The sequence below is a fragment of the Diadema setosum genome, chromosome 8 (assembly GCF_964275005.1).
Source record: "Diadema setosum chromosome 8, eeDiaSeto1, whole genome shotgun sequence".
NCBI classification, from domain to species: domain Eukaryota; kingdom Metazoa; phylum Echinodermata; class Echinoidea; order Diadematoida; family Diadematidae; genus Diadema; species Diadema setosum.
In genome coordinates this window covers 17,369,777-17,393,225 of record NC_092692.1, presented here as the reverse complement: position 1 = coordinate 17,393,225, position 23,449 = coordinate 17,369,777, and the positions used below count along the sequence as shown (strand labels likewise).

General features: G+C 39.5%; 1 protein-coding gene across 1 annotated transcript in view; it reads right to left on the bottom strand.

Annotated features, from left to right (window-relative positions):
• The window catches only part of LOC140232106 (uncharacterized), a 69,130-nt gene that overhangs the window by 23,494 nt on the left and 22,187 nt on the right, over nucleotides 1-23,449 (bottom strand). The window contains exons 7-21 of the mRNA XM_072312254.1: nucleotides 23,181-23,330; nucleotides 23,048-23,054; nucleotides 19,799-19,974; nucleotides 18,905-19,131; nucleotides 17,915-18,071; nucleotides 16,626-16,717; nucleotides 14,434-15,357; nucleotides 13,962-14,097; nucleotides 10,012-10,180; nucleotides 7,910-8,091; nucleotides 6,031-6,288; nucleotides 4,230-4,390; nucleotides 3,574-3,733; nucleotides 2,357-2,433; nucleotides 691-816 (exon numbers count right to left, since the gene is read on the bottom strand). Coding sequence (XP_072168355.1) covers nucleotides 691-816; nucleotides 2,357-2,433; nucleotides 3,574-3,733; nucleotides 4,230-4,390; nucleotides 6,031-6,288; nucleotides 7,910-8,091; nucleotides 10,012-10,180; nucleotides 13,962-14,097; nucleotides 14,434-15,357; nucleotides 16,626-16,717; nucleotides 17,915-18,071; nucleotides 18,905-19,131; nucleotides 19,799-19,974; nucleotides 23,048-23,054; nucleotides 23,181-23,330 — 3,002 coding nt within the window. The remainder of the gene's footprint in view (nucleotides 1-690; nucleotides 817-2,356; nucleotides 2,434-3,573; nucleotides 3,734-4,229; nucleotides 4,391-6,030; nucleotides 6,289-7,909; nucleotides 8,092-10,011; nucleotides 10,181-13,961; nucleotides 14,098-14,433; nucleotides 15,358-16,625; nucleotides 16,718-17,914; nucleotides 18,072-18,904; nucleotides 19,132-19,798; nucleotides 19,975-23,047; nucleotides 23,055-23,180; nucleotides 23,331-23,449) is intronic.

Below are 23,449 nucleotides of genomic sequence, written 5' to 3'. Positions count from 1 at the left end.
TCTAATTTTTGTTTTGTTTTTGTTTTTGAATGGTACGAGTGTATTTTCAGATCTTTTGACAGTGAAATGAGGATTTTGATTAATCTTGGGATCGGGAGATGTCCATTGTGAAGTTAGAAGTGACACTCATTTATGATTTGTGAACTTTGGATTAGTCTTCAACCAATTTTTTTGTATTTTTTTTTCCCTCTAATATCCTTTCTTCAATATCCTCTTTTAACCTCTTACTTCTTTTATTCTTCGTTCATCATTATGGCTGCAGAAGTCAATGTTTTTCCTTGTGCTTCAATCTGTCCTTCAATCACGCATTTCTCTCCTTCTATTCTCATCGTAAAAATCGTGATAAAAATGAATTGATTTAAGCATCTCTCAGTGCATTGCTGTACTTCTGCATGCTGCTATTCTAATGCAGTCAGGCAATATATAGTAGCAACAAAAGACACTATGGCCCGAATTCACGAAGGTGGTACAATTTTGTCCATGGTTTAAACCATGGACAAAGACCGTAGTTTTGTATGGAGTGCCAAGTGTCGCATGACCTATTTCGTTATGAAATCAGCCATTTTGTTACGATGACTGATTTCATAACGAAATAGGTCATGCCGCACTTGGCGCCCCATACAAAACTATGGTCTCTTAAACCATGGACAAGACTGTACCTTAATGAATTCGGGCCTATTAAAGGCTCACCAGAGTGCCTCCGGACAGTTCATCAGTGGCGTACGAGAGTAGAGAGACCGGTCCAGCCAAGGCTATGACGTCCTCGAAAGACGTCGGAGTGACCTGCTCCTGTGTCGCCGCAATTCTGGAACGTATCTGTTGTTTGACCATGCACATATTTGATACAGTATACAAACGGTGAATGGTCACAAGTGCGATGGTACCTAGATTTCACTCAAAATGAAAGATAGAGGCGCTCTATTCAACGAGACGAAGCAGAGTTGAATAGCGCAACTCATCTTTCACTGAGTGCGAAATCTTGTTCCAATGCATGAGTAAAGACCATACACTATTTGTTTTATACAACACCTCAAACATCAATGGATGTGGTCCACACAGATTCTTGAATTTAGCACAGAAATGGCAAGACGAATGAGTAGCCGCACAGTCACAGTCACCGTGTACGTACGCGAAACCGATCAGTTGAAGTTGTTTTTTAAAAAATGAGAAACAAAAGTATGCGTTTGTAAGCGCACTTGCAATTGTTGAGTGCACACGGTAAATGTTTGATTATTGTGACATCAGAGCCGGGCAATGGAACAAAAACTTTGAGTCAATCGTGAGTTTAACACATGAGTCAATGGAATTTGGTGACGTCAGCCATGCGCTATCCATTTTTGCTCAAACAAAACTGCACGGCTGACAGCCAAGGTGTGCAGTGGTACATGTTACTGAACGAACCCCCCCCCCCCAAAAAAAAAACAAAAACAAAAACAAAAAAAAAACTTGTGTTCCTTGAACCCTTCTTGCCGATAGCAACACAAGACACACACACACACACACACACACACAAAATGGTTGATAGCCCAGGATTGCATATTGTGAGATCTGGACAAAATGATAAAGGACAATCAGAAATCCTCTCAGATGAGGCGCCTCAGGAATTTTCAAGGAGTATATACTTTTACTTTGCTGGTAATGCCCCAATTTTCAATATTAAGGCTTTTATTGAGACCATATACTTTATTTACATGAGATACTGAGAGTGTTGGGGGGGGGGGCGCCAGTGGTTGTTTCTTTTATCAATGCAATCCTATGGTAAATATACACATTCTGGTGACTTATCACAATAAATGTTTTGGTTTGAAGGCAACTGGACAACATTTTCTTGAGAGCTAAGCATCATACTTACATAAGCACGGACAGTTGACTTTGACGTCCTCTCATTTCTCAGGTTTACAATTTCTGCAGATGACTATATATGCAAGATGAAAATGTCGAATAATCAATCAGAAACAGTAGTTGTCTTCATTTTCCTTAAAATTTTTTGAGGCACAGAAACAGACTGATGGCACCATATGTCACCGATGCCCAATAGACATTATGGGTATTTGCTACTGGAAGTATATGAAAAAACTTGAAACATGTAAATATGATAAATTTTCTTTATATTGTTGTCCATGCATGACGTTACAAAGTGCTGTAGTCTTCTCATCAAGTGATAGCAGCACCACAGCCTTAAAAACTCATTTTCAAAAACTTTTGAATGGATTGTCTGATTTTCCTCAAACTTCGCTGAAGTGTTCTACTTATATCGCTGCCTTCTCCTAATCCACATTAAAAACATGTATATATAAGTTTACATTTCCTAAAGGTAATGTCGGTGGACACCATCAACAGAGCCATGCATGCTTACCAATGTGGTGATGGTATCATTTTCTGTATTGCTCTCCATGTCCTGCAACCTGCTAATCTCATTTTCAATTGGCACATCTGTGGCGGGACAAAAGTACAAAGGATCCTTGCAATATTCAAACTGTTTCAGTACTCTTTGATATGGATCGCAATGAACGGAGAATAGAAATTCCCTTTGATGTACATACAAAAATATTTATCTGTCTGTGATCCATTTACCACGGTACCTACCTCTATCTCACACAGAGTCAGTCTAAGAACATCTTTAGCAGATCAAATATAATGAAAATCAAATTCAACAATGTAGATCACAAATTCTTTTCAAGGACGTAGCACTTTCTTCTTGCTGTTAAATTCCAGTCAATCCTACATTAACCCACTGAGGACAAGTCCCGAGTATACTCGGGCAAATGTCTATGGGAAATGTGTGTTGTCGCAAAATCAGCCCGTCCTCAACGAGTAAAAGTGCTTCGGAAAACAAGTGATTTTATGGTCCCATCCCCTGAAAGTAACTGATGATTAATTTTTAAACACATGACAATCCTGTCCTCATCTTTCATTATGTCATAGAGAAGACTTCCAAAGTGTCAAAGTTTGAAGGTGACACATCATTATGGCACTTCGGTTCATATGCCCTGAGCTGGAGTTTGTGATTGTCAGTTATAGGAATTTCACTTTTACATTACTTTTGTCTCTCAGGACAAAATCATCTACATTTGAATTATCTACTTGAAAGTGGGGAAACATTACAGAGAATCCAATCTCATACAATCATGTTTTTCACACCGTCAAACTGGCACTGAACTAACCCATCAAACTGTTGTATACTCTATACATTTTGCAGGGTTTTTATTTCTGCAAATTTCGTTGAGTTGGGTGCTATCTGCAAATTTAACAACAAGCGTAAAATATTATCTCTGATCACAACATAAATGCGACAAGTACACACATACATTTCCTTGTTCAGTACTTTTCTCCATGATCATGAAGTTATTAGAACCACTTTCGAAATTGTCAGGAAGTCCCGATTCGCAAAAACTTTGACTCCCTTTATGTCATGGCGTATACGGTAACCTATATCTGTAAGAGATCTCTACGAGTACTACTTTGGTTTGCAAAGCATTCAATTATAATAAAAGTGTTTTTACTGATCTACAGCCTATTCCACTTTCAACACCATTCCAAGTGCTTCTCTAATTACACATGAAATGAACATACTTGTGTTTATTTTTTCAATGTTGAGAGCGTTGATGTCGATCAGGGTCTTCTGGGTGATCTCTTCCAGATTTTCCTCGGCTGCCAACTCTTCGTACGTACTCTCAAAACTAGTCACCGAGTCTTCAGTCAGAATGTCTTCTGTCAGATCAGAGGGGTTCACCTATCATGGGATTGCAAAGGCTTTGACTGATAAGTAGCTGATGAAAAAAAACCCAACACATTTATCACAGACGGGAATATGAAATATGTATTTCAATATATGACATGTTCAAGGTTTGTGATTTTTCTTTCACGATTCTAATCAAATTAACAACATGCATAACATTAGATTATGCAATGGGCAAACTGTGTGCCGATTTTCACCATGATCACACGATCAACAGCCAAGGAGCAATAAGCCCACCCCCCCCCCCCATCCCCCTCCCCGGGACATACAATTTCAAAATAGCGCGGGCTATTTAGGGTTACAGTTTTCCCAGTTGAATACTACATATAAGGAGAGAAAACTTGCTGAGCAGCACAAACTATAATAGCAATTTCAAAGAGGAAGGAATGTATAACTCTTTAAGGAAGGCAAGGGTATTGCATGCGGATGTGATTGTACAACACTGAAGATATCTCTCTCAGAAAGAGAGAGCTAGGGGAGAGGTACTCACATATACAGAGCCGATGGAGTACTTTGCAGCCCCACCCAGGCTGTCGATGACCAGCACATACACCTGTGTCGTGTAGTTCAGGTCTGCACCGCTGGAGGGAATGTAGACGACGGTGGAAGGCAGCGTCCCTCTGTCGAGCAGCGTGGTAGTATCAGTGGTTGCTAAATACAGAGAAGGGTATACGTAAGTTGTGCAAATCTTAATCTGTGGAGAAGTCTATTTGGTGTTCTAACTCTAAAAGCATCTCATCACAATAAGTGAAATTCATCTTACCTGGCCAAATGCAAAAAATTACTCAAGAAAAAATATCGATCACGTTTACGGTATATGTGTTTAATTCACCTGGAAAATATCCACTTTTGCAGAATGTGTTCACCAGGAGTTTCCAAACTATGAGTTATACACAGATAGATAGATAGATGGTCGACTATTTAGTATCCAACCACAAACTTTATTTAGTAAATAAATGAATGATGAACAAATTAACAAAACTAAACAGATCCATGAATAAGTGAAGAAAGAATACAGTCATCATGAAAGAATACACAAAATCAACAAATGCACAAACAAACTAACTGTACAAGAATGAATATATACAAATATCAGGGAATACAGCATGCATGATATCTTCAGGAGAGTGAAACAGGAAGAACACCATCCGTTTGTACATATACGCGAACATGGTGAACATTGATGCACAAGAGAATGTTGCCGAGAGCTACCCATCTCATCAGTTTGATAATGTGAAATCTCCTCACTCCCAGCAAAGTACCTTTTACTGCTCAAAATTTGAGGAAATTTAACTCTGACTTGTGAAGTTCTTTTGAATGCTACACTTTGGCCAAACAGTACAGGATCATGGCAATCAATAGTTTTTCTTCTGCTTCTTCATCTTGGTTAATTCACTTGTAACTTACATACAGTGGTTTCGACAAAATTAGATTATTGAATGGACTTTGTGTTGATATTCTGACACTACTGTAAAAACATGCATTGCGCTGATAGAACGGATATAACACATTTTAACAAATTTACTTTCCATCGCTGGTGGTTTTAACAAGTTTTAATGGATTTTTCTTTTTAATGGATAGAAAAATCGTTGGAAATCCCAATGTATTTAAAGGGATCATATAGTTTTGGTTGAGACCTAATTTCAGGTTTCTAACATTTTTTTGAGAGATAATGAGAAACTTCTTATGAAATATGAAAGGTCATATAAGTCCATGAGGAATTCAATGTTTGTTTGATGAAAATAATTGGTTTTAAAATGGCTGAGATATCCAAAACAGAGCGATTCAACAAAGTGTGGGACCCACATTTTATTTCGATCACTTTGTTTTACATTGTTTTTGGATGTTTCAGTTATTCCAAACCCGATTTTCATCAAATAAACCTTGAATTCCCTTAAAATGTTATGCTCTGTACTATTGTTTCCTTGGTATCTCACAAAAAGTTAAAAGCCCAATTCTCATTTCCACCAATATTGTACTATCCCTTTAACATTCTTGTCTTTCATTTTCTAACAGTTCTGACACTTTCCACATATTCTATCAGCAGTCAAGATGACAGATTATGGTCTCAACAGAATCAATGTCATGCATGCACGCTTTCAATGAACTTGACGAAATTTGCCTACTAGTGCACAAATTCAAAGGAAATGCATCGTACGGCAACTCTTTAAATAACAATATTTTCTGTCGGCGTGTTTTTTCATGAACGGAATTTCTTTATTTCCGTTGGACGTAATTTTTCATTAACACGCACTGTAAGCAAGCCAAGAAACCGTGTGGCTCATGATTACCATAAAACTCATAGCGAGCAATGCCGTCCTCATCTGTCCATCCGTGGCAGGTGATGGTGGTGCTATCGCCGAGAGCGATTTGGCGCGACGGCACCGTGCAGTTGTAGCCGGCGGGTGGCGAGTTCACCTCCGCCCTGATCTCGGTGATCCCCGTGACGCCGCCGCTGGTTGTGGCCAGCAGTCGGATGGTGTAGCTCACGGCCGTGGGAAAGATGCTAAAGACTTCCTTGGGGATGAAGACTGAATCTGTGGTATAACCTACAAGTACATGATGTTCATGGGTGGATATTAGTCGACAGGAATTGCAGTCAAAGTACAGTGCACTCCCATTATAATAAACATGGTTATTACGAAATTCTTGTTACAATGAAACAAAGAATTAGATCCCCAAATTATCATCTGTATATCCGTGTATACTTAATTGTTTGCCTATAACAAGATTTCAGTATAACAAAAGATAAGTGCTGGTCCTGGAACTTCCTTACAATGAGAGTCGCCTGCATTTGATAGCTTTGAGATTCACAGATTAGTAGAAACAAAACTAGAAATGTCGCTAAGGCAACTGGTATGCCTCCGCCATGATGCATGATTCTCCTAATACAAATAGGTCTATAGTACATGTGGCCATTTTACATTTTCACAAAATTGGCAAAATATTAAAAATGACAAGTTTGTCACAAATGTGTTGAATGTTCACCTTCCTTGACCTAGGTTTAATTGGATGAATAGGAGAGCATGTATTTGAGGATTTAAGGACTTTAACTTGACTTTGACCCATTCATAAGTTTATGTATTGAGTAATTTTCAAGGTATGGAGCAAAAGTGCAATTTCTGTATTGAAAAGTACATTGTTATCATTTTCACCTGGCCTTTGACCCTAAAATTCATAGGATAATCACTGTCATGCAGAACATGCATAAATATGTAGTAAGTTTCAAGATAACTTGAGCCACTTGCGAGATATGGAGGAAAAAGTTAGTTCAGCACTTTCCCTTGATCTTTGACCTTTTGACCTTTGAGGCAAACAAAAAAAAAAAGAGAAAAAAAAAGAAAGTTTCCAGAGAATCTCTTTTAGGTTATACATGTATACACCAAGTATATAAAAAAAAAAATAATAATCCTGCTGGCATTGCATAAATATGAGGGAAATAGTAAAACTTTGAAGTGTTGCCCTTGACCTTTGACCCCTAACCTTTGATCTCATGAACCCTAAATTCTCTAGATAATCACTGCCAGTCAGTACATGTATATATACTATGTTCCATGAAGATACCTTGAACAATTTCCAAGGTACGGAGAAAAAAGTGAAGTTTTAATATTTTTACTTGACCTTTTGACCTTTGACCTCATGACCCCACACTTTCACCAGAGAATTTTAATTGGGTAATACATGTATACACTAAGTTTCAAGAAAATGTCTTCAGGCATTGCATAGATATGGTGGAAATAGTGAAATTTTATATATTTGCCCTTGAATTTTTGACCTTTGACCTTGAGCATGTGCACCCAAAAGTTGATAGGCACAACTTCACCCCCTAATACACATACATGCAAAGTTTCATTAGGATACCTCAAAAGGTTTTGTAGTTACGCTGTCCACAAAATTCATTACGGACGGACGGAAGGACGGACGGATGGAAGGACGGACGGACAACCCAAAAACATAATGCCTCCGGCACCACTTCGTGGCGGAGGCATAAAAAGTGAGAGTCAGTTTTCGGAGGCAGGCAATTTTTTCCTCTCATTCTACATGAGAGAAAATGCTACATTTGTGTTATATTATTGATATTCTGTGAAACAAGAACATAGGTAATGAGCGTCTGAGCATTATAGACATCATAATCGCATTTGAAACCGAGGCAGCAGCCGGCCTACCCACCTGTGGCATTCTGTCTCCAGCCGTCGAGAGTGAAGGAGTGCGTGCCGTTGGAATAGTCCACCTCCCAGACGTAGGAGACGTCGTGGCACTGATCGTTGCAGCCCGCCTTCAGACGGAGATCGGAATTGGTGTTCAGCAGCACCGAGTTGGAGTCGGCAGTGAACGGCGTGCCGTCTGATAAACTGCGAGAGAGGGATACAAGACCGGTTTCAAGACATTTTTCTCAACACTTTTGATACTACTTGGTCATATAGGGGGCCTCTGTTTCCTAATTTCAACAAAATGCAGTGACAATATGCTAAACAGATGAAGTAGTTAAGACTGGAAAGCAAGGGAATAATCAGCAGTTGCCAAGATTTTCAGATGATGCAGATAATATGTCTCAAGTTGTCAATGATTCACTAGTTGAAAGCAATGGGGGATGAATAAAGGTTTAGACACTTTTGGCAGACACAATGGAAGAAGAGTCCTTGCTATCACACATGAAAAGACGAATGTAAGACAGAATGCAGCAAACAAAGTCTGTTTTCACAGCAGCATGTGACCATAAAGAGGAAACTTATACTGTAAAAGTGGACATTTTCGCGCGACTAATTTTTCACGCTTGGCCGGATAAGAAGAGTTTCACAATGTTTTTAATTCCGCGGAATCAAGACACCAAGTACAGGAACATATGGCAAGCAAAAACATTTGCATACTTTTATTTTCGCGCCAGTTTCTGGTTGCGCCACTCCACAAAAATTTCCACTTTTACAGTAATACACAGAATGCAGATATGAGGGCCTCATTTATGCCTCTGACTATAAGAGAAAGCAATCAAAAGCAAACCAAGAACCACTGGTTTCCACTGCACCACAAAAATGTTCTCTTGGATGAGAGTGGTCCTGATAAGGAGGACCTACATAATAAACACTCATGCAAGTAAATTCTTCATAATTAAAGGAAACCTCCAGATGATTTTCAGACTTTAATATTTGAACAACTATAAATAAGTTATACTGAGTACCAAGTTTCAGAATTTATAGTGACTGGGATGAGGAATAAGAATGTTTTCAAACTTTATAACAAATTGCAATGAACAAGGATGATGACATGGCAGCCACACCATAAGAATCAGTGAGCTGGGGTTCAAGGAAGCAGAACAAAAGAAGAAGGCATGCATAGATTCTACACAGGTGAACTTGTTAAGCAAGAGCTATTGTAATGGAATTGCACTCCTACATTTCTGAAATATGTGAGGCTCCTATTGTATGTCATCAACACTGTTCAGTGTATTTTGTTTAAAATTTTTCAGAGTATCGCTTTCTCTGCTCAAGGACCACAATTAAATCCACAAATCTATACATGGAGCTATCCTATGATTTATGAAAATTGTCTGGAATGCCCCTTTAAAGGGATGATTTAGCACTGGTTAAGGTGAGAATTTAGCTTTTACGTTTTCCACGACATTTAGAAACCACTCTATGAGATGTTAAAGAGCATACAATTCTGAGGGGAATTGAAAGTTTATTTGATGAAAATTGGTTTTGAAATGACATATCAAAAAACAAAGTAAAACGAAGCAATCCCAATAAAAGTTGTGGCCTGTTGCATTTCATTAGGATCGTTTTGTTGGATATCTCAGTCACTTCAAGACCAATTTTTATCAAATAAACTTTGAATTCCTGAAAGAATTACATGTGCTTCCATATTTCATAAGAGCTGGGTTTTTCATTATCTCACAAACACACACACAAGAAAAAGGTGGAAACCTGCAGCCCCATCTAAAATAAAAGTGAACCATCCATTCAAGACCAGAACACACTCAAACACCACAAACTTGCAGAACTTATGAGTCTTCACTCTTTGATCCCCTTGATGACTGTCACGCAGATGGCACAAATAAAGTAAGCTTTAGTTGGAATGATCCAGACTAGGCTCGTAGACCCCGTAATGGTTTCATAAAAAGTTGATATGACAGTATAACTCTTACTGGAATGGCAATTGTCATGGTAACGATAAGAATCCAGCTTCCTGATTGGCTGTTGCTATGGGAAGTTGCCAGTCCAGCAAGAGTTAATTGCTATCCTGACATCTTTTATGAAATGGGGCCCCGATCTTACCTGATGACTGGCTGAGGGGGATCCCCATCGATGACCTTCAGCTCAAACTCGACCTGGCCACTGAGGGCGCCCTTCGACACCACCACCTGTATGCTGTAGGTCATGTTGTTATTCATCCAGGCGGTGGTCAGGTTCAGCGTGCCGCCGTCGTAGTCCAACCTGCCAGGACCTTGAACGACAGAGCATGGATTGATATGATGAAGTGAGAGAAACACTCACTCCTCATATAAATGCATCAACTCATTATCCCCTTGGATCAACATCTGAAAATAACTTTAACACTGCAAACACATAATAATAACAATAATAATATGAAAGATTTATATAGCTCTTAATACAAACAATAGCCGCATTTACACCTACTACTAGCGTGATTTTTAAAATCGCGATATTTTGGTCCAACTGTTTACACTTGCGCAAAAGCATGTGAAGTTTGAGCTTCACGAAACATCGCAAGTTTTTGGTCGGTAGTGCGCATTTGTGTAATTTACCTCTTTTCAACATGGTAGATGAGTGGAAGCGCGAGCTATTCGTATTTACTGCAGTGCAGTCTATTTTGCTCACAGCTAGCTAGCTGGATGGAACGTTGAGCCAGGGCTTTTTATCAGTCCAATGCACACATAAATTTGTGTTTCTCTGGAGTGTAAACTTACGGTAAAACTATATAGCTTGCTATATTATATCACACACATAGCAGGTGAGTAAAACTGTAAGTTTAGTATGGGAAAGTTGATGAAAATAGCATTCAGGAGGTTCATGAAATTTCGCCGATATGACGAAAGCGAGAAGTAGGCTCGTTTTTTTAAATAAGACTTGGTATTTCATCAGGTGACAGAGCAAGAACTCACCATTGTTTTACCGATGCTTGTTACGTACTCCTGTATTTCACAAAGTCAATGTATACCAAGAGCAGTATGGGCACTCCCAAAATCAACGCATTTCTGGGAGAACATTATTTTGTTAAGTCATTATGGGGTGATGATACGTGGTTGGAGAACTTCAGGTTTGTTACTAGTTTTCATATTACAATATAGTTTCATCAGGGAAGTGAGAGACCACGAGCCGAGGATTGACCGTTTACCTGTACAGCATGTACTCTGTACTCTGGCTAGCGGCCGACGTACTCTACATGTTCCAAAGAGGGATCGGGAGCGCGCGTAAACTCCCGGTGCAATCCGATACCGAAAGTCACGTGATGAAAAATCGCGATATTTCTCCAGCCTGGGTTTACAATCGCTAAACTTCGCCTCAAACACCGCGATGTTTCAACTGGCGATGTTTCGAGGGCGTTTGGGTGTAGTTGCTTAGCAACTTGCACCCAAATGTCGCGATTTTAAAAAAATCACAATTTTTCTAAGCAAGTGTAAATGGGCCTATGTTTCGAAACACTTTACAATTATCAAAAACAAACAAACATATAATCAACTACAAATATAAATCAGGTGTGTTCTAAAAATAAATGGGTTTTAAGTTTCTTCTTGAAAATATCAATGGAGGTGGAGGACAAACATCTTATACTGTATGTCTAATATCCAATTATAATGGTTGAGTCAAAGATTTATTCTGTCATGCAGCGGCAGCCCTGGCTCAGTTTGGCAGAGTTTCTGCCTCAAACATGAGACAAGCTGACTGCTATCACAAAGTGGAGCAAGCCCAGTCAATGTCATGTGTCATACAACACCCAACTAAAGCGATTCTCGCCATTTGAATGAACATTGAATGCTCACCATAGACATTTGCTAAAGAGTACCCCTGCAAGCTTTTGCTTTTCAGCATGCAAATGCTGTTGAGCAGTCATGGATAACACAATTCAACTAGCATCACCAACCATGTGCACCATTTCCATCGGCTCGAGCCGGTGCGATGGAGCTTCATCAAAATTTGGAAGTTCCACAGTTTCAGCTTACATTCAGGCCTTTGCTTGGACCATGCATATGTCCCAAGGTGTGATATTAAATAAACTGTGAAAGTTCTTTGTTTCTGAAATGGAACAAGATTTTGCCATTCAATTTGGCCTTATCTCATCAGATACAGCATCTCATCTTTCAATGAATGAGACTTCTCTATACCTGTACTGTTAACTAATTGCATATCTGCACACACTTGTCTCTACTTGGCTAATGTGCAATACTCTGTCACTTGAACACTTCATAATTATAATTTGTTCACTTTTTTTCTTTTACTGGTTGACAGGCTTCTCTCATCCAGTGGTATCATACTTGACATACTTGAAATTTTCATGGAATTTGTTTGCTTACAATCAATTCATGTACTGACTATCAATATCCTCCAAGTGGTCTAATCAAAACCAATTTCTCACCCTTGCAAAGGTGCATTTATATATTAGGTGAATTATGAATCTATAAGATCAGTAATGTAAACGCTTAAACAAGATCAAACACCTATGACCACCAGTTGCATCAAAAGAGAGAGAGAGAGAGAGAAAAGGATGTATTCGCCCAGCTCAAAACCCACAAAGAGTCACAGATTAGGATTCTGTGTAATGGACCAAATACATCATTTGTCACCGCGCATCACATAACGACCAAAAAGTTGCACCTCTTGATTTTACGTGAGCACTCCAAAAAGGTGAAATGGGTCAACCAAGTCAATCTTTTCATATTTTCATATTTTCTGAAAGAGCTTTCCTTCTTCTACATTATTTGTAAGTTTGGGATCATAACATGAATGGGAAAGTGTGTTTTCAGCAGTTTTTCTACAACCCATTTTGGGGGGAGAATAGAATGACAAGATATGACTTAGAGTCCCATTTTCATTTCTTAAAATCCTTTACACACTCTTCACTTTCATGTCCAATAACTTTTGACAGAGTAACTCCACTGCTTTGAAAGTTGTCATTAATCATGGACAGAATGTGTTGACAGAACATGACCAATTTCAGCTTAATCTGATAATCCCTTCATTGTTGTTGCTCCAGTGGTCTACTTCCTGTGTTTTGTCCCTTTCATTGCACAGCTAGCACGGCTTGGTAAAGATTAAGCGCTTGAATAGATCCTGTACTTCAGAACCTCTTTTCTCAGTTCCCACTTTTCCAGAGTGTGTGATTTCTTTCTAGTATTTAGATATGTTAGGAGAGTGCATTTCAGTTGAGTTATACATTATTTTAAAGCTTAGAGTCTGCTCTTTAAGAATCTGCTCTCAACTAAAAATCCATATATGGCGACTTTTTGTTGGTTTTGTGATGCAGGGTCACATTTGGGTTGCTCTACTCAAGGTTTTAAAGTTTGTCATAATTGGGAGAGCAATCTGTTTTCTACCTACTGTTAAAATTTGGCGCCATCAAATAAAACAGAAATCAAGATATTCGCAGTTTTTCTGGACCATATTTTTTCAGACAGGTGCTGCTTTCACTGGGTTTTAATTGATAGTTGTGTACAGCACGCCTGCTTGACCCTACTCTTTAAATCCTTTTTTTTTCTCTGTTTCTCTCTCTCTTTTTTTTTAATAATAAAACTGCACCTTCTAATTCTCTCATATCTAAATCCCTTTTTTTAAATGGGTTTAAATAGTCCAGTTTTAACAAGTTATCTCGTTTTGAAGCTTAGATCTGACTCTTTTAAACTATACTGTAAAAGTGGATATTTTCACGCGACTAATTTTTCGTGCTCGGCCGGGCAAGAAGAGTTTCACATGTGTTTGATTTCACAGAATCAAGACGTCAACTACTTGGACATAATACAGGGAAAAATATTTGAGTGCTTTTATTTTTACGCTAGGTTCTGGCTGCAGAAAATGTGCGAAAATTTCCACAGTACATGCAAATGGAAATTTATTTTGGCCTATTAGGGTTTTTTTTGTGGATTCTGAGTTGGGTAGTCACAAATGACAACTCCCAGTAACAGCACTATTCGTAACAGATGTGAAAAAAAAAATGTAATTACTACATCAAGAAGTATATTTGGGATGATTCACAAGAGATTGAAGTTTACCTGTGCCAAAGCATCCACCATCAGACGGTTCTTCGGTATACTGGATGGCAACAGGAGTGTCATCAAGGGACATATCATTGTTCCGACGCAAAGCTTCGTAGAATCGTCTGCAGTAGTACTTGAATGATGTGAAGCCCTGCCATGGTATCAACCATAACTTTAAATTGTCAGAGTCTTGACAATTGAAAAATAATGACAGAACAATATCCTGTCTAGTAAATCCTTCACTTTTAATAAAGAATGAGCGAATTGAAATCACTGGTGTGTATGTGTTCTAGCTTGTGATAAAAACTGCTTTAAAACTGGTAATTTTAATTAAATGAACCATCCCCTACCACAATATGAAAAGTTGGAACTAAAAAGCACACCTTTTCATTGAGATAGGTAACCATTGTTTGTAATACAAAGGACATCAGGACCTTTTCACATAGTTCATGTAGCAAGACAAAGAGTCAATGATCACGAAACGTACCTGATCAATAGTGTCAGCTGGGAGTGATGGGTCCCTGGAGTTACCCTCTGGATCCAGGGTGAATATCTGGCCATGTCCAACTGTACTGCTGGAGATCTGTCCAGCCACCACCCGCACCTCCAGCTCATAGGGAAGGACGCGGACGTAGTCCCTGGCACAGGATGTGAAGACCACGCTGTCTAGCTTCGAGCTATCCATGGTGACACAGTAGGTGAAGATGTAGTAGCCCGGAGAGTACGTGGATGGGCTCAGCAGGATGTTGGCTGTGTCTGCATCATCGATGTAATATGGGCTGGAGGACGGCAGGCCGGTCAGATTCAAAGCCAGTCCGTCCACGAGGACCTCACCACTAGTGATGTTGTACTCCTCCACAGTCCACTCCTTGAAGTTGTCGTTGATCTTGCAGCGGATGTCTGCAATGCCGCTGAGTGAGAAGTACTTGAATGCCTCCACCTCCCGGGGGTGAGTGTAGTAGACGTGACCGTCGCTGATGGAAACCTGGGGTACGTTGCAGCTCAGATACGTCACGGCGAAGGCCTCTTCTATTTCCACGCTAGAGACGAGGTTGAATCCGTGAACGATGAAGACGAAGCTGCCGTTGCTGCCGTACGTGTGCTGAAGTTCGATCCGATTGGTCAGCAAGCCACTGTAGGTCGCCGCAGGATATCGGGGATGCCCGCTACATGAGGCTTCTTCGCCAAAAATCCGCAGCGCGCTCTGATCGCCGTAGTCCACCGCCAGGCAGGAGTTGAAACCGATTTGAGCGACAGTGATGGTGAAATTCTTTGGCTGATTTGGCGTTGTGGTATCCCCAGTCGACACCTCTATGCCATAGATGGTACGGTACAGTTCGAAAGTGGTGCTGATGACATAGGGGCCACTGATTGGGTTTGATGCACGAACCATGGTAGTGTACTCCCCAGGCTGTAAGAAAACAACAGTGGTTTTGAAACTATAAGAGTTCAGCTCTCAGAATGGCAATGTTTACATCAAGGCAGACTAAAGGGGGTATCTCACCGGGCTTGAAACTAGTTCGCGACTAGTTCGCGACTCTAGATTTTGATTTTGCTAGTTGCAGAGACGTCCCCTGAAAATTACAGAGTCTCCGATTAGTCGCCAGTTAGTCGCAAGAAATTTGAACATGTTCGATTTTTCGCGAAGTCTCCGCGATGTTTCCGCAATGTCTCCATCAGTCGCGGAGACGTCGCGGAGACTAATCATATATGCAACTGCTGAGACGTCTCCGAGACGTCTCCGCGATGTCTCAGAGACGTCGCCGAGACCTGCTGGAGACCAGAAAAACTGGTGAGAGGTCACGGAGACGTCTCCGCGACGTCTCCGCGACTCTATTTGACGCTGTTTTACCTACTTAAAAACCACGTGACCTATCTGCGTGCTGACATCCTGCCTAGATCAAGTCAGGTGATCCTGCTACGGCTCCCTCATATTTGAAATTTTTTGGCACCTGCCATAACTCGTCCCAGAGACGTCTCCTTGGTGAGACCGCAAGACATTTTTATGCTGGAGACGTCTCTGCGACTGCTGCAACTGATAAGTTGGAGACGTCGCGGAGACGTCTCCGTTGGTGAGATACTAGCTTAAATTTATACTTTGATTGATCATGGGGTATTGATCTTTCCATTTGCCATGTTGGCAAAAGAATTTGAAAATAATCCTGACAAGGCTAAACCAAAATCTCTTGTCTCTCCAAGTCATCATTTTCTGAATTTCAGTCTATATATGATGGAGGAAATTGGTGTTTTCACTTTGAGTACGAAGTATGAAACGGATTATATCATTAACAAGTATTCTCTGCACAGATCCATGAGACAGTTGGGGCTTGGCAGAATGAAAATAAGTGTGAAAATTTTTTTCTGAGATCGATGGTCATTAGTTTGTCAAAAGGACCTACTCACTCAGCACTTAGACCCAAGTGCTAAACCATCAGGATCAGATCAAGAAAGTGGGTGGTATTTTTCAGTAGGCCATCCTCACAAGAAAAGGAAACTCATGACTAAATGATTATATACCAACGTTACAATATGCATCTTCCATGGGTGATACAAGTTTCTTGACACCATTGTAGCACTTTTCACATGCATCACAAAGTGAGGTGGTGGAGGTGGTGGTGGTGGGCTTCACTAGTAATCACATGGCAAACTGCATGAGGGCCAAATGGCACACTTTGTTACCGTGCTATAGCTGTGTTCGTAAGTATCCCCCGTGGTGTTCTGTGGTACTGATCCATCACCAAAGTCCAGGTATTCAAACAAAATTCCAGTGCCTGGGAGGAGACAAGTTTCCCAAACAAGAGAAATCATCAACAGTAAAATGAAACAACAACAACAACAAAGGAAAACGCTAATCATAAAGCCGAGCAATTACTAAAAAAAAGAAAACAACAAAAACCAACGAAAAGAAAAACCATGTCATAAATATTACACATGGGCACACAAACCACCTGTAAGTACAGGACATAGAAGTACCATTCTTTACTAGCAAGCTTTAATATGAGACAAAGCACGCACTTGTACAATACAAATTACGGGCACAGCTCCACTGCAATGCCATTTCAAAACTGGGTTTTGTGTATATTACATTAATTTGAAATTTGCTGATTATCATTCTTGGAATTCAAGTGATATACACATGTACCTCCTTGGTGAGAGTTTTTACTACAATGTAATGTTTGAAGAACTGCTTCAAGTATGTGAGAGATGCTGCAGTGAGCATCAACCTCGAGTCAATATTATAAACATTATCAAAGAAAATTATAATGCATACTACAGATGGTTATTTAAGCCGTTGAGGGCAGAATAATTTTGTTAAAACATGCATTTCCCATAGACACCGGCCCGAGTATACTCGGGACTCGTCCTCAATGGGTTGAAGACCGGTTGAAGACGAGAAGTAAACAGTAGACCAAGTCAAGTTTTAGTGATAGCTACTTGTACTTTTAGGCACTAAAATTGCCAGTGACTGATTAAACGAAATTGCCGTCATGAAGCACATGGCTGTTATGGTATGTGAGAAAATGTTACCTTTGACATAGATATGAATCCAACAATAAGATATTTTATGACCAGACACTCATCTTGAGAATGTAGGCAAATACTGCAAACATCAAACACTCCTCATCCGTATTCATTTTTTTTTTTAATTTTGCAAACTGAGTAATTTTGCAAGATTAACAATTCATGAGAACATTTCCTGATAGTAGATATGCAAAGTATAATTGTCCCACATGAGAGAAGTTGTTAAATCTTGTCATGGAAATAAATGATGTGTGTTCTACATCCCTTCATTACAGTTTTTGATTGCAAATTCAATCACTTGCAAAACTATCTTGTCATTCCAAATTTGTGAAATATATGTGGTATACAAACCTCAAATGGTAATGGCATGCATTCAGACGAATCATAGATGATATATATCAATAAAACATAATGACCACAAATTGTCTCTTGCCACATTTTATTACCAGATGATAACAGGGGTCTGAAAACGATAGGCCTCTCCAATGGATACTGAAGACCGCCGTAGCCAAATCCAGGCAGAGGGTCGCCATCTGGGGGGATCTCTGGCTGGTACAGGACTTCCAGGGAGATATCGGGGGAAATGACCCCGTAGAGTTCCACCTGGCATTAGATCACAGAGAAATAAAGAATCACCGACGGCAGGAATGGTGGGGCACGAGTAGTGAGCAATGGCTGAGCTGACAAACAATTCTTCTAATCAATATATGCACTTCAAATGAGTTTGCTGATGTAAGAATGCTTTAATAATAGTGAAACTCTTCAGAGAATGCTCTCCACGCACTACAAAAATATGATTTCTTACCAGGGCTCAACATTAGTGGTGGTCTAGTGGCCTGGGGCCACTAGAAATTGATGTTAGGCCACCACATTTCCAACAAGGCTATCTTTCCGTGGCCCGATCAGGCAACCAAAATTAAAAAAAAATTTTATCTTTCCTCAAGTTTTGGACCACCAAAAATTCAGTATAAAAGATTTTAGTGGCCTGAATAGGCCACCAGAGAAAAAAAAAAATAGTGTCAATCCCTGTTTACACTTCGTCAGCTGAGAATGATAAGGGTGTTAGTTGCCTCTAAAGCCATAGGAGTGTTTGAGGCACATTAACGCCCTACTCATTCTCAGCAGATGACATGTAACTGTACGGATTAGCATTATAAGGTGTTTCTCAATATCTTGATATTTTCTATAGAATTTTCTTTGAATTCATAGGCAGTCTGCTTTATCACACGGCAGGAAATTTTTCCCCAAGAAATTGTTCATTGTGATGTGATACAGACTACATGAATGATGATTAAAAAACCATGAGGAATTTATCTTTCTGAGTTACTTCCCAGGATACCTAGTGAATACGTGGGCAACCCTGCTCTTAATTACATAATTTAGAACTATCCTCTATCCTCTACATTCCATTTCCAAGGGACGGAGAATCCTGTTACCCTTTCTTCAAAGGTGACCTTGTTGATGAAATTCTCGATGATGACGGACACGGTGTACGTGCCCGGGAACTGGACGTTGTGGGTGTAACTCTCCAGGTCCCCCTGATTCTTCAGGGTCATCACGTGTGAGCTGTTGTCATAGTAACTGCTGCTGAAGGTGATGTTGGGGTCAGTACCATATGGGTCACTTCCTGCGGCAAGGAGCTCCACTGTGATGTTGATGTAACCTGCCACAAACACAAACAGATAGCATTTGATTACCTAATGCAACTTTTAATCTCACTACATTTCAGCTTTTTTTGGTCTTTTTCTTTTTTGCGCTGTAAAATTTTGGCCTTTCGCCAGCCAAAAGTGGCTCACACAACCAAGAGGTTTATCTAAAGAAATTCTTCCACATGGTGCTTTGATTTTCCTTGTATCACATCTTTGTCTTCTCTCACAATTATTTTGTCATCTTTCATGTTCATGATAAATGGTGAATCAATATGAATGTTTTCTAATGTGATTTGTTGATCTGTACCATGCAGAAATGGTAAATGAAATAAAATGAAAATAAAGATATCTTTACACCTGATAAATATGCATGAGAGAAATGATGCTTATAAAATATAGGAATTCTGGGATTCTATCAAGCGGGTATGGAGGGAAGTAACCAGTCAGCATTTTTCAGATACTTTTACAACTCTCGTCATTACATGCCTTTGATAGAATTGAGCAGATTTGAATGACCAATTAATGCAGTGAAGAATTTCTTTCGCACAATTGCAAGACACACTGTATGTGAACTTTTGAAAAAAAAAACAAACAAACAAACAAACAATATAAGCAAACAAGCAAATAAATAGTCTCTGCGTAAAGGTGTTTTAGGTGAAATCAAAACTTGGGCGTTACTACCATTTTGGGTGGCGTCTGGGAATGGGTGAGAGGCGGGCGAGTCCGGTATGATGCGGTAGTGTTCCTTCTTGACGGGATACTGGATGTAGATGGTCTTCGTTGCTGTCTCGGCGCCGTGGAGATTGGAGGCGGTGACTGTAATGGTGACCACACCACTGGATATCTGGTAGAGATGGCTATGGATAACATCAGTCACGGGTGCAGCTGAGGAAAGAAGTAAAAAAAAAAAATGTTTGACGATTGTTCTGATCTCAACTCTTTCATATCCACCTTCACATATCAAGTACCAAAAAAAAAAATTCTTAGATTTTTAGATTTACCACTCTTTGAATTTTTAGCAATATGAATAAGTGTTTCAAAAAGACACATTTGAAAATTCTCTGTAATTTGAGTTCTTTCTTGTCATGTATCATAATCCAATAATGACAATATAGTGATTCTTGTAGTATGATTACCACATGACTTCACTGGATTAACAGAATTTATCCCATACTTTATTCCAGATGAAAACAGCATGACAAAAGCTCATCATTATCACCACAAAGATATGTTTGTTATTGCTTATATTTCCATTGCTTTTGTTCTTGCTTCTATTTTTTTTTTTTTTGCTGCAGCTCTTTGAAAGTGAGATCCCATTTACTAATCTGTGAAGGATTACTCATTTACTAATCTGTGAAGGATTACCCATTTACTAATCTGTGAAGGATTATTCCAAATTCAATGAAATTCAACCACAAATTACAGTGTATCAGCAAGTAGTACTAACAATGGCATTAGAGCAAGTGAAGAGTAATGATATCATGAACGTGGTACGGATATTCAAATGCCGCTGCAACCTGTCTTTTAGCATGGTCCGACTGATAATCTATGAATCTCTAGTAAGACATACAACATTAACCCGTTGAAGGAAGAATCCCGAGTATAATTGGACAGGTGTGTATGGAAAAAGAGTGTTATAGCAAAATCAGTCCGTCCGCAACAGGTTAATAATATCAATGGAACCAGTTTGTAGTGTGAGAGAGCTCACAGGAATGAATAATATATTTCATTGCTCGTGGATTCTCTCTGCAGAAAAATATGACTCATTGTTCATCGGTGGCTTATTGGGGAAAAATCAGACACTTATTGTAGCAGAAGGTCAATATGCCTGTGACAATGCAAATGACAGCCGTAACTGCCTTCCCCATGATGCATGTCACTTTGCGGGTTTGCTCTCCCTTTCATTATGGGGGACAGGGGAGGTACAGCATAAACTTGACTGAGAGCCAGAGGCCTTTTGAAGACAATATAGCCACAATTCTTAACTTGAGGGAAATTACACTGCGTGAAAACATGCTATCATAAAATATGTGCTGCTGCACAGGGTTGCAGCTGTCCAAATGGAGCATTGCTTTATGTGAAATGTCCACAAGTCATGTTAAAACAATTATGATGTGTACAGACAAGATTTCCTGGGATGGTTTGTGGTAAGTATAGCTGAAGAGACACATCCACTGGACAATCATTATCTTCACTGAAATACAAAATGTAAAGAAATCATTAGCTTCTAATTCAGTAGGTTTCTTTAATAAAATGTTCTCATACTACATGTACTCCAATTCTCCCTCTTTGAGGTCATTTTCTAAAAATATCCCACTCTCCTGCTTGATTATATTATGCTTTTCTCCTTCTTTCAATTAAAAAGGGACTGCACAGTACTGGTTGAGGTGAGGATTCAGGTTTATAACATTTTTTGGTGAGATAATGAGAAACCTCTTATGAAATATGAAGGATTCAGCATTTATTTGATGAAAATTGAAATGGCTGAGATGCCCCAAAAAACGATCCTAATAAAATTGACAGGCCACGACTTTCATTAGGATCTCTTTGTTTTTCGTTGTTTTTAGATATCTCAGTCATTTCAAAACCGATTTTCATCAAATAAACTTTCGATTCCCCTTAGAATTGTATGCTCTTTAACATTTCACAGAGTAGTTTCTAAATATCTTGCAAAACGTTACACGCTGAATCCTCACCTCAACCACTACTGTACAGCCCCTTTAAGCTTTCCCCTGTCAAACTTAAGTCTTGTCATATGTACTCAAAATAATGCTAACAGACCATCAGAGATTATTTACAACCCTAGAGCTTCCTGCAACCAGTTGCACGTGACATCACCCTTCGAGCTCATGACATGTGCTAAGGGCTCATGTATCATGTGCAGGTTCATGCAATTACAGTCTCCGGTTTGCTAGAGGGTCCTGTTTCAGAGATGCCTTAATGTTGGAATCATCGTTAAAACTAGAAATGTCGCTATGGCGACTGATGCCTCCGCCACAACGCATGATTCTCCCAATACTAGTAGTTGTTTAGTACAATGTCTTCACAATGTGTGATGACAGTTTCACATAACTGGCAAAATATTGATATGACAGGTTTGTCAGAAATGTCTTGAATGTTCACTTTCCTCAAACTGGGTTTGCTATAATTGTCTAAGAGTGCAAGTACACATATTTGGGGAATCGAGGATTTTTACTTGACTTCTGACGACCCTGTTATATGTTTATGCATTGAGTAATTTTCAAGGTATGAAGAAAGAGTGTAATTACAGTACAAAATAGAATTTTTTTTTCGTTTAAACCTGACCTTTGACCTTTGACCTTCTGGCTGGAAATTTCCCAGAGAATCTCCTTTAGGTAATACATGTATATATTAAGTTTTAAAACTAATAATGCAAGCACTGCATATACTACGGTAGTATATGAGGAAAACAGTAAAATTTTGAGGAGTTGACCTTGACCTTTGACCCCTGACTATTGACCCATGACCCCTAAATTCCCTAGATAATCCCTGCCAGTCAGTACATGCATATGTACCAAGTTCCATGAAGATACATTGAACCATTTGCGAGAAAAGTGAAATTGTTTACATTTTCACCTAACCTTTGACCTTTTGACCTTTGACCTTACGACATGAATCTCTCTGGAGAATCTTTATGCAGTAGTACATGTCTACACTAAGTTTCAATAAAATACCTTCGGGCATTGCATAGATATGGGGGAAATAGCAACATTTTTAGCATTTGACCTTGACCTTTTGACTTTGACCTCTTGCCAATGTCACTAAAATCTCAACTAATTGCCCCATCATTCATCATCCTTGGACCAAGTTTGGTGAAAGCTGCTTCATCCAGTTTTGAGTTATCACATAAACAGATAAATTTTAGGATTTGACCTTGATCTTTGACCTTTGACCTTTGGCCGATTTCACCCAAAATCTATTCAAATAATTGCCCCATCATACTTTATACTTGGACCAAGTTGGACCAAGCTGTGTACCATATTTAAGGAGGACGAGGATAAAATGTAATTTTTCCACTCAATTTCGAAGCAGTGGTTGCAACTCTTACAGACATCCGTGTCGTTGAAGGTGACGCCATCTCCCCAGTCGATCTCCAGGGTGATCGGGTCGCCGGCAACGATAGATACAGAGAGGTTGACGGTCGATTCTCTGGAAAAATAGGGAACATCAGGAGTCAGCGCAACAGTCAGGTCTGTGCATTGGAGAAGAATCAATTCAAATATGCTGATTTCACTTCCATTTCCTTTCCACTTTATAAGCCTAACAGGGATATAGTGATAACAAATGGTAAACTGGGTGTAAGGTCTTTTT